The following is a 15,916-nucleotide window of genomic DNA, read 5'->3' on the forward strand; positions in this document are numbered from 1 at the left end:
CTTCGTCTTTGTGCAGTATCAATCCGACCAGTCCCCGAGCTTACGCAAGCCTCCTTCGACACGTTGAAATATTACAAGGAGCATTTTCCGAGGGGTAGGAAGGTCGGAACCTTGGTGACCGACAAGCTGCTGCTTGAGTCCGGGCTGCTAGATTACAACCCTGCAGTTCGTCCTATTGAATCCTCAAGGCCGAACTCCGAACTTGGTATGCCGAGCTTGCTCCCCCCCTTTTTCCTCTAACTTTGTGTTGACTCCTGTTTTTGTTTTGCAGCCATGGTTTGCGGATTTGCAAGCAACGTGAAGCGCAAGTCCAAGGGCCGAGCCCATGCTCTTGAGGCCGCCCAGAGTTCGAAACCTGCCACTCCTGCTGTGGTAGGGCCAGCCTCGGAAGATCCAGCCCCAGTGATCGAGCTGGAGTCTTCTGGGGGTCCTTCGAGGGAGAAGCGCCCCAGGGATCAGACCGAGGCGGTGGACGTCTCGTCTTTGGTCGAGGAGGTGAGGGAGGAAGTCCCTCTGAAGCGAAGGAGGAAGAAGAAGAAGACCACCTCCCCCTTGGAGGTCGGAGCTCGTGGGGCCCTGCCTACGAGCTTCGCAGATCGGGTGGACGATCCTGAGGCCAGGATGGACGAGACGTCCGACGTGACAGCATGGTTCAGAGTCGAGCCGTCAAGTTCCGGGGTGAGGGAACAGGTGTCCCACATCTCGGCTGCAAGTTTGGACTGCTGCCTCAGAAGAGCGTCCAAATTTGTAAGTGACCCGGGGTCCGTCCTGCAGAGGACCATCGACTACGCCGCTGAGGTAAGATTGGTGTTTTTGCTCAATTTACCTAACAGGTAGCTCGGTCTAACTTTCTTCTTTGTACCTTTTCTCAAGCGTTTGTTGCTTCCATTCAATCGGCTCTTGCCGTGAAGGCCGAGCTGGATGGGAGGGAAGCTCTGGCAGCGAGGGAGAAAGAGGAGCTCTCTGCTGCCTTGGAGGCTGTTTCTTCCACCATGAAGGATGAGCTGCTGAAAGCTCACTCTGAGGTGGAAATTTTGAAGGCCGAGCTGCTGAAGAAAGAAGAGGACAGACGCAAGGTCCAACTTCGAGCTGCCCATGCTATCACCAAGGGCTTGGAGAAGGAGAAGTTTCAACTCCTCAAGGAGAAGGACGACATGCTCCAGGCGCTTGAAGCGAAGGAGGAGGAGCTGAAGCATGTGACTGCCGAGCTGGAGACGGTGAAGGAGCGTCTCAGCAATGGAGTCCTATTGGAGGAATCGTTTAGGCAACATCCTGACTTCGATGGATTTGCCAAAGACTTCTCTGACGCGGGCTTCAAGTTTCTCATGAAGGGCATTGCTTCCGACATGCCTGACCTTCAGATCGATCTCGGTGGTCTGAAGAAGAAGTATGCCGAGCAGTGGGCGTCTGGGCCTAGCGGCACCCCTGGCCTCCAAGCGTTGGTGGATAAGTATGTCAGAGATCTGGACTCTGACTACTCCGATCTCGAAGAGGACCAAGTCGGCACCACTCAGGAGGGCGCTCCTCAAGCAGGCTCTTAGGCGACCACCCTTCAAGAGGCTTTTCGCTGTCTTTCTTCTCTTCTCTTTTTTTGTTTGTAAGTGTCAGGCAGAGCTGCAAGGTCTATAAGCCTTGGCTCTACTCTCCATTTAATGAAGAAGCTTTGTTCGTTTTTACTTTGGTGTTGGCAACATCTTTCCTTTCTTTGCTTTTTTCTTTGAACCGTAGCCAATGTCACCTCGCACCTCTTACTTTTGAGGTCGCGCCTTCAATTAAAATAATTGAAAGTTTGAATTTGAATCTCTGTCTAGTGTTCAATGCATTGCACAAACTCTGGATTTTTAATATCGCACCCTTAACTTGAAAACGTTAAAAGGCTAAAATCCTAAGTCCGTAGCTGTTCTTCATATCGTACATCGTACCCTCAGGTTCAGAGGCTTGATCATTTTGAACTTTTCACATCGTCCCTTTACCTTGAAGGTTTGAATTTTAAGTTCGTCAGTGGTTTTGGCATCGCACCTCGTACCTTTAGGTTTTGGAGGATTGAATTTTAACCGACTGCTGGAATGTGATCGTGTGGGAGTCCGTGGCCCCCATTTAATTTCTGGTCGAACTCGGAATCATGAAATTAAATCATCACATTTATTCCCATCACAATCTCATTGAAACAGTTTTTACAGATCCATTGAAAACCATTTTGGCATTTCAAGGATAGCAACGCTTCAGGTGCTCCGCGTTTCATGGGTGCGCGAGGACGTCTCCTTTCAGATCGGCCAATATGTACGTCCCAGGTCGGACTATTCCCTTGACCTCAAACAGCCCCTCCCAGGTCGGGTCAAGGGCACCCACATGGGTTTGGACCTTCCTTAAGACCAGATGTCCGACTTGGAAGGTCAAAGGTCGAACGCGGGCGTTGTAGTGTCTGGCCATTCTGCCTTGATATTCTGCCAGGCGTAGCTGGACCATTGCTCTTCTTTCTTCCAACAAGTCGAGGTTGAGGAGCAGCTCTTCCTCATTTGTTGTAGGCTCGTAATGCTCTACTCTATCAGATGGCATTTCGATCTCAACCGGGACTACAGCTTCGGAGCCGAAGGCCATGGAGAACGGGGTTTCACCCGTCAATTCTCTTTGGGTGGTCCGGTACGACCATAGAACCTCTGGTAACTCCTCGACCCACCTGCCTTTCTTGGAGTCCAGTCTAAGTTTGATGCCTCGCTTGATGATCTTGTTGACTGCCTCCACCTGCCCGTTTACTTGCGGATGTGCGGGGGACGAGCTAAGGTGACTTATGCCAAGCTTGCTGCAAAAGTCTTTGAACTTGGCGTTGTCAAACTGCTTCCCATTGTCTGTCACAATGGCCTGCGGTATACCAAAGCGACATATGATATTTGTCCATATTAAGGATGTGACTCTGGATACCGTTATGTGGGAGAGCGCCTCGGCCTCGGTCCACTTTGTGAAGTAATCCACAGCCACTACAGCGAACTATGTCTGGCCTTTGCCCAGAGGGAAAGGACCAATAATATCTACCCCCCACTGCGCGAATGGCCATGGGGCCGTGATGGGGGTAAGCAGCTCGAGAGGTTGGTGGATTACGTTTCCGTAGCGTTGGCAATTGTCGCAAGTTCTAACGAACTTCTTGGTGTCCTGGCTGAGGGTCGGTCAATAGTATCCTTGTCGGATCACTTTGGCTGACAGCGACCGGGCGCCTGAGTGATTGCCGCACACTCCTTCGTGGATTTCTCTGAGGACGTATAGGCCCTCTTCAGGGGTTAGGCATCTCAATAGAGGCAGGGAAAAGCGGCGTCGGTACAATGCTCCACCTCGGACGACGAACCGAGCTGCTTGCCTTGCCAACTTTCTGCGCTTCTTGGGGTCTTGTGGTGAATTGCCCCTAATGAAGTCCACAATCGGGTCCATCCATGAGGGCTCTGGAGCGTCGACCTCCATCAGATCTGGCTCCGAGATCGAGGGATTACCTAAGATCTCGACGGGGACCGACCTGGCCAGGTCGGTCTTGTACGTTGATGCTAACTTGGCCAAGGCGTCGGCATTAGAATTTTCTGCTCGGGGAACCCGGCTTACATCGTAACTTCGAAACTGGGCGAGGTACGATCTGACCTTGCCCAAATACTTCTCCATTCGGGAGTCTTTGGCTTGGTACTCTTCCTTGATCTAGCTCACAACCAGCTGAGAGTCGCTGAAGACCTTAACACAAGAGGCCCCCAATGCTCTAGCGATTCGCAGACCGGCAATAAATGCTTCATACTCAGCCTCGTTGTTAGAAGTCCGGAAGCCGAACCGCAAGGCATACTCAAATCGCTCGCCTCCTGGTCCGAGCAAGAGGACCCCGACCCCGCACCCTTTCTCATTGGAGGATCCGTCGACATAGATTGTCCACGGTAGGTCGGACTCGCTCGGCTCGGAAGGTGGTGTGAGCTCGGCTATGAAATCTGCCGCTGCTTGTCCTTTCAACGCAGTTCTGGGTTCGAACTGGATGTCGTACTCACTTAGCTCCATTGCCCACTTCATCAGGCGTCCAGAAGCTTCTGGCTTATGGAAGATGTTTTTTAGGGGCAAGTTAGTGAGCACCACCACAGTATGGGCTTGGAAGTATGGTCTAAGCCGTCGGGCCGAGGTGACTAAAGCGAGAGCCAACTTTTCCATTTGAGGGTATCTGGTCTCGGCTTCGGTCATAGCCTTGCTTGTGTAGTAGACCGGGTTTTGCCGCGCTTCCTCTTGCCTGATTAGGGCCGAGCTGACGGCACTGTCAGACACTGCTAAGTACAACTGGAGCTTGTCCCCTAGCAGGGGCTTGGCGAGCAAAGGTGCCGAGCAGAGGTAGCTCTTCAATTGCTGAAATGCTTGCTCACACTCCGCTGTCCATTCAAACGGCCTTTTCTTTCGTACGACTTTGAAGAAAGGGAGGCACTTATCTGTCGATCTTGAAACAAACCGGTTCAGGGCTGCAATCCTGCCATTGAGGCACTAAAGCTGTCTCAGCGTTTTGGGTGCCTCCATCTCGAGCACGGCTTTAATCTTTTCGGGGTTGGCCTCGATCCCCCGGTGGTTCACCATGAAGCCAAGGAATTTTCCCGAAGAGACTCCAAAGGCACATTTAGCTGGGTTGAGCTTCATTTGATATGTCCTTAGAACCTCGAAGGCTTCGGTCAGATCGGAAAGATGCGACTTAGACTGCTTGCTCTTGACGAGCATGTCGTCCACATACACTTCCATATTCCGGCCGATCTGTTTGGCGAACATTTTGTTCACCATTCTCTGGTAGGTCGCTCCTGCGTTCTTTAAACCGAAGGGCATGACCTTGTAACAGTACAGACCTTGGTCTGTTATGAATGCGGTATGATCTTGATCCGGGACATGCATCTTGATTTGGTTGTACCCAGAGTAGGCATCCATGAAAGTGAGCAGTTCGTGCCCGGCTGTGGCGTCCACAAGCTGATCAATCCTCGGCAGTGGAAAGCAATCTTTCGGGCATGCCTTATTTAAGTTCGTAAAGTCTACGCACATTCTCCACTTTCCGTTAGATTTTTTAACTAATACAACATTGGAGAGCCACTCGGGATACAAAATTTCTCTTATGTATTCAGCTTTCAACAGTTTGCTAACTTCCTCAACAATTACATCACTCCTCTCCTTGTTTATAGGTCTTCTTTTTTGTTTTACAGGTCGGAATGACGGATCTATGCTGAGGCGATGCGTCATAATTTGCGGGTCAATGCCAGGCATGTCCTCATGGGACCACGCAAAGACGTCCGAGTTGGATCTAAGGAAGTGGATTAGCTCCTCTCTGTCGGTGGCCCCCAGCTTGGTTCCTATGCTTACTTGCTTCTCGGGACTAAGTAGAGGAACAAGCTTGAGCTCCTCAGTGGGTGCGGCAAACTCTCTCATCGGCAGGTCGGCCTCGAACTCGAGCGTCCCATCCCCACTGGCGAGAGTTTCGATGGCGGAGACCGATGAGCCTTTGAGCGCGGAGGCATAGCACTCCCTCGAAGCGGTCTGTTCTCCTCGGACCGTGCCCTCGCCATTGGGGGTGGAATACTTCAAAACTTGATGAAGTGTTGAGGGAATGGCCCGAAATGAGTGGATGATGGGTCTCCCAAAGATGGCGTTATAGGCCGATCTACCGTCAATTACCACGAACTCGGCCATTTGGGTGACCTGAGTTTGGTCCTGCCCAAGCGTGACCGGCAAGTCGATGCACCCCTCTGGGATGACCGATTCTCCAGAGAACCCAACCAGCGGTGTCGGGCTTTTCTTCAATTGCGACCTCGTCCATCCCAGGACGAGGTAGGTCGTTAAAGACAGGATGTTAGCAGATGCGCCTCCGTCTACCAGCACCCTCCTGACCACCACATGATCAATCAAGGGAGCGATCACAAGTGCGTCATTGTGGGGCAGGTGGACCTCCTCCAAGTATGCACTGTCGAAGGTGATTGGGCAGGTCGGCCTCTGCTCCCTGATGATGCACACCTCGTGCCTAGCTACACGAGCTAACTCCTTTCTTTTGTGTCCGGACTGACCCCCGCTTGGCCCTCCGAAAATGGTATTGATGACCGCAGGTCGGTCAGTGCGCCGGGGCGGCGTCCTCGAACGCTTACGCTCCTCTTTTTTCTCTGCCGAGCTGGTCCTGGGCTTTCCCATAAATTTCTTGAAGTAGCCATCTTGAATTAGATCCTCAATTTGGCGTTTCAACTCCCAGCAGTCTGACGTGTTGTGGCCGTGCTCCCGATGGAAGCGGCAATACTTGTCCTTACTGCGCCTTTCTGGGGCTCCCCGAAGCTTCTCAGGACGTTTGAGTAGTTTTTCCATTCCGGACTCCTCGATGTTCGTTAGGATCTCGGAAATTGGAATTGTGGTCGGGGTGAAGCGTTCGTAAGGTCGGCTCCTGGTGGGTCTGTTCACCGCCCTTCGAAACTCAGCTCGTCCACTGGAGAAAGATCCCTTGTCCTTGTACTTGGGATCCGCCTTTTCACCTTTTCCGCTTCTGTCTAGGCCGATCCTTCGTTCTGGTCGGCCGGTTTTGGTTCGGAGGAGCTCCTGCCCATCGATGACTTTCTTCGCCTTCTGCAGCACTTCGGCGAAGGTGGCCGGGGCCTCCTCTCCAAGCTTCACCGTGAGGGCTTCGTCGGCTAGGCCGGTGAGAAAGTAGCACATGGCCGAGTCATCAGAGCAGTGTGCGACCTTCAATTGTTCCTCCTGGAATCTGGTGACATATTCCCGCAGCGTCTCACCTTCTTTTTGTCTGATGGTGGCGAGATGGGTTGCTGTCTTTTTGTCATAGTGCCGAGAAGAGAACTGGGCAAGGAACTCCCTTCTCAGCTGAGCGTAGGTCGAGATCGACCTGGCTGGCAGTCTCCGATACCACAAATGCGCGCTGCCAGTAAGCGCGATCTGAAAGGCGTGACATTTGATTGCGTCTGATGTCGCTTGAAAATCCATGAGGCCCTCAAGGACCTCAACATAATCCTTAGGGTCCTTTGACCCATCATAAGGTTTCACAGTAGGAGCTTTGAACTTCGGAGGGATCGGTGCTTCCAAAACGTCCGAGGTGAATGACGATTCTCCCAGGTCGCCATCGTTCAGTGGACCTTCTTTCTGCTCACACTTGGCCTTTAAGGCCTTAACCTGAGCATCGTGCTTGCCCCTCAGCTGGTCGAACTCCGCCCTTGTGATCACCCCTGCGGGAGTTGTTGGGTTGTGAGAGGATTCAGCCTGCTGGTTGGAGCTCCGGTGTGAGCGGGATGGTGACTGTCCTTTTCGGAGAGATGAGCCTCTCTTTCTGTTGAGGTGTTCACGGAGGTCTCCTCTCTGGCGAGTGTGTCCCTCGCTCTCGTTGTCTTCGGGATGTTCCTCGTCGACTGGGCCGAGGTGGGAACGCCCTTGCTCGCGTATGCCAACGCGCGTCACTCGGTTCTCAGATCGGGACCCTGCACCGGCAGCTAATATCATTTCGTTATAGATTTCCTCCATGGACCGCATTTTCGTGCGCATTGCCTCCATTTCTCTCTGGAGTGCGTCCAAGTTCTCACTTGTCGGGGCCGGGTCTGGACCCCGGGCACCCTTCTTAGAGGTTCCACCTCGGCCACGGGTTGCCTTAGATGTCCTTGGGGGGTGCGCAGGTGGTAGAACAGGCGCGGTGATTCGTGCCGACCTGCGGAGGGGTTCTGTTGCTAGGCCATCGTGACCTTGCCCCTCTACCACTGCTGCTCTGACCTCCCTCTGGTGGGCATCGCTGGCAGCTAGGGTCCTTCGATCTGCCGTATTGGTCGAGTTTGCGGGTTGAACCATTTTCGCTTGCGTGTTGGTTTAAATGTAATGTGGCCACGTGTCATCTCCGGGAGAGAGTACACGTGCAAGACGGTTCACAAATGAGCTAGGAATTAAAAAAAAAGGTTTAGCCTTAAAATATTTTTAAAAACTAATTTTATTTTCAATAATATTAAAAAATATAAAAAAATCTCACACATTTGCAGGTATACCGTATACGTACATCATAGTATATTCTATATATGTCATTAGCGGCGCTTTTCTGACCGTTACAGGCCGCGTTCGGCATCAGAGCGATGAATCGTTCTTCAAAGCGATCTTCGTCGAGAAGTCGAAAGGGCGGAGGCGCAGGCGGAGACAAGAGATTCGACGTTTTCGATTTCAGCCAAGATGATCATCGCGTCGAGGAAGTCTCTCAAAGCTTGCTCGGCAAGTTTTCTACCGGCAGTTCCTCTGCTGTTACCAAGTATCAGTTCCTCCAATGCTGTGAGTACTTCCTTCCACTTATCTCTTTGATCGTCGTTGATATTTGGATGATTGTGGTACAGTTTTTGCTTGGCTGGCGTGAAATTTAATTTTGCGGAAATAAGAATTGTTTTCTTTTGGATTTTGATCATCTTGGTTCCGATAGACGAGCATTAATTAATTCAGATTGTAATCAGATGAGAAGGGAGGTTATGTTCTAAGATTTTGGACGGAGACGTTGTTATACTGTGTGGTGAAGTTATCTTCTGCAGAAGGATAGCTGGGATAAATAATCGAAATAATCCGTCTGCCGGTTTTGTTGTTTGCTAGCCTAGTAGAATAGAACGTAATTCGGTTGCTGGCAAATCTAGATCGTTTTTTATGGGGAGAGTAGTTGGAGTAGCGTGTAAATATTAGTGACGAAAAAGTTGTAGAAAGAATGGAAGCGAAGTAAGGTAATAATATAGGTAATGCATGTAGAGAGAGAGAGGGGGGATGGAAATATGCGTACAAATCTTTTAAACAAACATTTTGGATAAAAGCATGCATCGAGTAAACTCATGATGTGAAAAATGACAAGGGCACTCCGGTATGTGTTTCATATTTGAAGACTTGGTTCTAATGTTGTTGCAATACCGTGTGAATAGAAAACAAAACATACCGAATTTAGCAGACCACATTGATATTGAATTGTTTCTTTGGAATTGCTTTTACTATATGACGCTTCTTATTCATTAAATATATGTACATTATAGCAGGGCAATTTCATTTTTGTCATGTTGTGCTGCTTTGCAGGATATCCTTTAGACTGAAAAGATTATCTTAGCACAAACGACCACGCTTGATCGTATTGTAGTTACTAGACATCAAACGCTACAAATCTTACACATACATGATATCTCCAATAACTATTAGCTAAATTTTAACATTGCAATGAACTATATGGGTTGTGAATCATGTTCATAAATATTTTACAAGTATGTTATCATCCATGACAATGTATGCATGTATGCTGTGATTATTGATGGATGCGGTGTGTGACAAGTTTTATGATCACAATTTATTTAAAAGTTGGCTGAGTCTTTGTTCTGCATAATGTGTGTTGTCAAGAGTGGGGATCAAACTTTAGAATACAAACTATTTCTTTTGCCTTCAATCCAGTTGCAAAAGGTGCCGCAAGTTTAAGGGAAAATGTTAGCGTTGAATTCATTGATATTGATGCTGAAGGTAAGGTAATAATTTTTTTTGTTCATTTTCTTAGAGCATCACCTATTCTTTCGTTAATTTCATTTTATGGTTTTCTTATTGCTTTCATCAATCACCTATGGTCTTTTCCTTTTTCCTTATTTATAGATTGTGATGTGCATGTGTATCAGATCTTTTTCCCACCCTTCCTTTCCTTCTTATGGTTTTCTCCTTGGAAAGTGCTATTTACTATTATATGTATGGCACCTGAAATTTATTTTCCTCATTTACCTCTGATCCAGTTGAAAAAGGTGCCGACACTGATAGCTTATGTGAAGATGTTAGCTACGAAATTACTCATATCAATTCTAAAGGTAAGCATATATTCTGATTTTTTTCACTAGTTGCATGTGTATTTTAAAGTTTAAGAATAATCATTGATGGTAAGGTTTAAAAATTATTCAATTTCAAAAGTGAACATGGTTTTGGAATTGTATTAATAACTAAATTTTATAAATAATGACACTTGATTTAATCCTATTATATCTAAGTAAATACTAAGATAAAGCAAAACTTGGCCACATCATCAGCCTTATGTCAATTTTTTAAAATACCTCGACATTAATAGTATACAATCTAGAAGGGCAAGGTCGGGCCTCCTTTCCATGTGTGAGAAATGAGAACATTTGAAAAAATGTAGAGCTCTAGTTTGGTCCTGGATTCTTGAGCTTTATCCTTTCTGGTATGCTCTTCATTTCTTGGTCTTCCTTGAAATGAGTGGCATATCTCAACCCCCCAGCTGATGCAAGTTCTAAGATAAAAATTTCTCCTTCTTGCATCTAAGATGAAATGAAAAACGCTTTGTCAAGCTAGTGGGGAGAATTTGCTTCATATATTCTTCCAATGTCCTTATGCTCTGCATTGTTGGTTTTGTTATTCAAAGAATTCAACTTATATTGGGTTTTTAGTGGTTCAACAGTGGACAATGTTCAACAGTTATTTCTTAGATTGAATTTGCCCCCACAAGGTCGTTTGTTGTGGTTAAATGCAGTCAAAACTTAGCTCTATGAGCTTTGGTATGAAAGAAATCTCAGAATATTCGAGGATCGACGCAATCCTCCGCTTGATCGGTTTAGCCTAGCTAAATTTAAAGCTTCACAGTGGTGTTCCATGTCACCTCTTTTTGGAAATTATTCTCCTTCCCTTATCTGTTTTAATTGGAGAGCTTTTATTTTATCTCTTAATCTTTGAGGTTTATTTGTTTACTTGTATTTTGTTTTATTTCACCCTCTCGAGAGTTCATATTGTTGAACATTTACACTCCTTTTCATTATTTCAATGAGAAGTTCATTTCTTGTTAAAAAAAAAGGAAAAAAAAAGAATTTTCATCTCCCTCTAACCATTTGATTTCATATTTTTCTAAAATAACTCTTTCTAGATTTTCCTCTCTCCACTCTTTCCTCACTATTCAAGATCTGTATCCTCATTTTTAAAAAGAAATCTTCTATTTCTTTGTCTACACCTTCTTCCTTACTCATTTCTCTATGAAAAGATCTGTCCCGTTATTTTAATTTCTCTTTTAACGTCTCTGTTTTTTGGAAGAGCAGAACCAGAACCTCTAATCTCCTCCTCCTTCCAATTTTCTTCAATCACTTTGATCACTTCCTTTAATCCTGACCATCTATTAGAAAATCTGAAAGGTGCTGGTTCTCATTTTTAAACAATTCATTCTGATCTTTAGAAGCAAAAGAACTATCTAAAAGTGATAAGATTGGCCGTTCCCTTCCATTTGACCTAGTGAAATTACCATTTAATAATGACTATTTATGAGTTTCATCTCATATATCAACCTATTAACTTTAACCACACTTCTAGTTCTCGGCACTCTCCCACCATTAGATTTTTCCTTTTTACTTTTAACACATTGAAATCCCATCCAGCATTATGCATCTTCTCCATAAGCACTCAAAATTTGCCTTTCTCCCAGCAGAATCTTTTTCCTAGTAACAATTTGTCCCATAGACATTTGAAATCTAACAATTTTCTAAATTTAATGGATAAAGAATAACTACATTCCAAAACTTTTTTCTTTTGTTATAAGAACTTATAAAATGCATATATGGGGAATGAGTGATCTCCTTGCAACCACGAGATTACAAAAAGGCTTCCTAATTGACAAAGATATGCAACAAATCATAATTTCAAAAGAGCCTAGAGAGAAGGCACCAAGAAGAAACATGGAAACAAAAAGAATTCCGTCAGCTTGTTCTGGACTTCTAATCCCTAAAAAATTCATTGATTTCTTTTTGTCCATAGATACCAAATAGATGCTATCACTGAATTAGTCCAGAGAGTTCTAGAGTGACCCTTGAAGTTAGGGCCTAGAATGAGTTGGGAGATAGAGCAATCACGGTATTTGAGGGAGCACCAACTTAGTCCGAAGAATGAAACAAATTATTCTAGTAGGAAGAAGCAACTAGGTAGAGTAAGAAAGTGCGAGATTGACTTTCGGCATCAGCTTTGCAAAAGATGCACCACCATTGAGGGGATATGAAAAAAACTTGGCATTCTCTTCCGAAGCTTATCACTAGTGTTAAGCCTGCTTTGGATCATGATCCAAAGAAAACGTTTCACTCTCTTGGGGCTCTTCGTTTCCTTCTTAAGTTTCTCTCCCTTTTTCGTACCTCTTTGACGCATCAAATTTGATTTTTTTTAATGTTCCTCCCGAGAAACAATGTGTGGCTGATGATGGATGGCTCAAGGCTCAATGTTAGAATGTACTGGGCTCAAAACCATTTCTTTTCCTTTCCCTTTTTCACGTGAATGTCTAGGGGAATGGGCTAATGGAATTTGATTAATATCCATTGGGTTTAAGCTATGACCCTCATGGAAAGCTTTGACTGCCTGAGTTGTGAAGTTGCCATGGATTCCGACGGTCCTCTCTTCAAAGTTTCTTATGTCCGTCGCTATACAAACTTGTATCTTTAACTCTGTCCCTTGTGGAGAAGAAATGGGAATGAAAGCTGGGATGAATCCACAATAATTATCAGGAAGCTTCCATACAATTCAACAAATTAATGGTTTTGGGAAAGCATTGATTTTTTTAAATGAGAAACCAAACTTTTCATTTAGAAACTGAAAAAAATGGAATACACATGGACATGCAAAAGAAATGGAGGCCCACCTAAAGAAAGAGGCTCCAAGAAATTGTTGAAAGAGTAGTGAGTAAGCAGAGAAAGTTAATAATATGGATAATGCACTGTTCAATCCATGTTTGTCCCCTAAAGCCGGCCTATTGGGTGAATGGGGTCAAAGCTCTCATTTCGGAGCTTTGGTTTGTGAGAAACAAAAGAATTTTCGAGGAAAAATGAAGACCTTTGTTGGAGTGTTTCAGTTTGGCCAAGTTTAAAGCCTCTCAATGGTGCGCTCTATCCAATCTTTTGTTCAATACTCTCCTAGTATGATCTATTCTAATTGCTCTATCCAATCTTTTGTTCAATACTCTCCTAGTATGATCTATTCTAATTGGGGCTTTGCTTTTCCCTTTTTTAGATGTGTACAGGATGTCTACTTCTAGGATGTCTACTTCTAGTTTTTATTGGTGCTTTTGCTTGTATCTTTTTTTAGTTTTTTTGCTGTTTACTTTTATTCTTGAACATTTTTGTGAGGCCCCCCACAGTAAATACTTACACTAGGAAGGGCAAAGGGGTCGACCCCCCTAGGTAAAGTCAATGGGGTAGGTCTTTTGTAAGGTATCCTTTGTGAGGGTATTATTTATGCTTTTGGGTTTAGCTTGTTATGGCATGTTTTGTCTTTTGTAAGGTTTAGCCTTGGAAGGAGAGCTGTCAACCCTCCCCGACGGTTTCACAACGGAATTCCTCATCAGATTTTGGCATCACTTGAAGGAAGATTTTATTCACTTTTTCAAGTAATTTCACATTAACGGCCATATTAATGGGTGCCTCAAAGAAAAATTCATTTGCCTACTGCCCAAAAAAGTCGCAGCCTCAAGAATTCGCGACTTCAGGCCAATTAGTCTCTCTTCTTCAATTTACAAAGTGCTGGCCAAGGTGCTGATCGAGCGCCTTAAAAAGGTTATGCTTGATACTATCTCAGCCACTCAAAGTGCTTTCATTGAAGGCCGACATATATTGGATCCAATCTTGATTGCAAATGAAGCCGTGGAAGCCTATAAAGCTTCGGGATCGAGGTATCATTAGCCGAAGAAGACCTTGGCCAATCCACGTGACCCGCTCAAAGGCAAGGCGGGTGGTTGCTCAAGCTGGATCTCGAGATAGCCTTTGACAAGGTCGATTGGGCTTTTTTTGGAAGATGTCCTTCTTCAAAAGCGGTTCGGTAGAAAATGGTGCAAGTGGATCAACGATTGTGTAATAGGAACTAAGTACTCAATCTTTATTAATGGGAGGCCTAAAGGTCGCATCGTGGCTTTTAGGGGGCTAAGGCAAGGTGACCCACTTTCACCTTTTCTTTTTCTCCTAGTAGCAGATGTTTTCAGTAGCATGCTGGAGAATATTTATGAAAGGGGTTCTTATGAAGGATTCGTGCTTGGAGGTAAGAAAGTCCATATCTCTCATCTTCAATTTGCAAATGACACTTTTATTTTTTGCAAGGATGATGACATTATGTTGAGGAACCTCACTGAAGCTATTAAAGCTTACGAATGGCTTTCCGGATTTTCCGTTAATTGGGAGAAATCAAGCATCAGCGGTGTAAACATTCCGACACAAAGAGGTCTGCAAGTAGCATCTTCTTTGAACTGCCAGTTTGCTTCCTTTCCTATCATGTATCTCGGTTTACCTTTAGGGGGAATCTGAGATCCTCTGTTTTCTGGAGCCCTGTTTTGGAGAAAATAGAGAAGAAGCTGGATCGTTGGAGGCGTTATAATCTGTCCAGAGGAGGTAGATTGACCTTATGCAAATCAGTCCTATCTAGTATTCCACTTTACTACTTTTCTTTGTTTCAAGTACCTTCGGGGGTTTGCAAGCAAATCGAAAAAAAGTATGAGAACTTTCCTATGGAACAGTGGCCAGTCGGGGGTGCTGAATCATCTTGTACACTGGAATATCTCGTCCAAGCTCATGGAAGACGGTGGTCTGGGGGTTGGCGGAATTTCAAAAATGAACAGCACACTTTTAGCCAAATGGGGCTGGCATTTTGGCTCGGAAAACTCTGCCCTTTGGCGGCATGTCGTTGCAAGTTTGTACGGAGAGTTTGAATTCGGATGGTCTGCGGGTGAAAGAATTAATGCCTGCCTTAGGTGCCCATGGACTAGTATTTCTCAACATTGGAAGCAATTCAGTCAGTTTACATCTTTCAAATTGGGGTCGGGTTCCAATATTCTTTTTTGGAACCACATATGGATAGAGGACAAGCCTCTCTTGGTCAGATTTCCAAAAACTTACCGTTTATCCTTGTCCCTTTCAGGTTCACTTGCCGATTTTTGGGATCCACAGACGTTATTTTGGAAAATTACTTCTCGTCGGGCTTTGAAGGATGATGAGATTGAGGAATTTATTTATCTTCTATCACTTCTAAATATATATTCGTCTGTAAATGGAGCAGATAGAAGGATTTGGTCCTTGGACAAATCAGGTGTCTTCACAGTGGCTTCCCTCCATAAGTTGTCCTCAAATGTTCCTATGCCTCAAGATTTATTTAAAGCTATTTGGAAGACCAAAGTCCAAAGAAAGTGAGTTTTTTTCACTTGGATTCTCTTATTTGGAAGAGTCAACACAACATATGTATTACAAAAGAAACTGTCTAGTCATGTTCTCCTACCTTCAATATGCCCACTCTGCCTTTCCAGTGAAGAGAGCTTAGTTCACGTTTTTTTTCCTCTGCCCTTTTGCTCGTCAATGCTGGGATCTTCTCTTTGAAGCCTTTAATTTATCGTGGGTCTTTGGAAACGTTGCTGCTGATAATATCTCTCAGCTTCTTCTCGGGCCAAGCTTTAATTCTAAAGCCAACCTTCTTTCGCTTAATGCTACAAAGGCATTTCTCTACGAGCTGTGGTATGAAAGGAATCTCAGAATTTTTGAAGACAAGAACATTCTCCGGAGATGCGTTCCAATTTAGCTAAGTTTAAAGTCTTCTAATGCTCACTTTTATTTATTTTCTTTATCTTCACTCCTGAGTTTGTATCTTTGAACATTTCATTTATCAATGAAAAGTTCGTATCTTGTTAAAAAAAAAAAAGAAATTTAGCTAAGTTTAAAGTTTCTCAATGATGTTCCCTATCTTCTATTTTTAAAAGTTACACCCCTAGCTTGATTTGTTCTTTATTGTACCTTTTTAATTTTTGTTATTTCCTTTTTTCACTCTCTTGAGAGTTTGTATCTTTGAACATTTTGTTCATTTTCATTTCTTCAATGAGAAGTTGGTATCTTGTTCAAAAAAAAAAAAAAATTGGTATCAGAGCTATCTTTGTAGTGGTTGATCGGCTCAACAAGTATGGCCA

General features: G+C 44.9%; 1 protein-coding gene across 10 annotated transcripts in view; it reads left to right on the top strand.

Annotated features, from left to right (window-relative positions):
* Positions 1-8,043: 8,043 nt before the first annotated feature.
* Positions 8,044-15,916, top strand: part of LOC111012217 (Cysteine proteinases superfamily protein) — a 71,057-nt gene continuing 63,184 nt past the window's right edge. For 6 of the 10 annotated variants that reach the window (XM_088122571.1, XM_022286281.2, XM_088122567.1 and 3 more), the window contains exons 1-3: positions 8,046-8,274; positions 9,415-9,480; positions 9,741-9,812. In XM_088122571.1, coding sequence (XP_087978697.1) covers positions 8,085-8,274; positions 9,415-9,480; positions 9,741-9,812 — 328 coding nt within the window. In that variant the 5' untranslated portion in view covers positions 8,046-8,084. Of the gene's footprint in view, positions 8,275-9,414; positions 9,486-9,740; positions 9,813-15,916 lie in introns of all 10 variants that reach the window. The other 4 variants (XM_088122576.1, XM_088122572.1, XM_088122569.1 and 1 more) reach the window with 4 other exon arrangements.

The sequence above is a fragment of the Momordica charantia genome, assembly GCF_013281855.1.
Source record: "Momordica charantia cultivar OHB3-1 chromosome 4 unlocalized genomic scaffold, Mcharantia_2.0 BLBB01000004.1, whole genome shotgun sequence".
Lineage (NCBI taxonomy): Eukaryota > Viridiplantae > Streptophyta > Magnoliopsida > Cucurbitales > Cucurbitaceae > Momordica > Momordica charantia.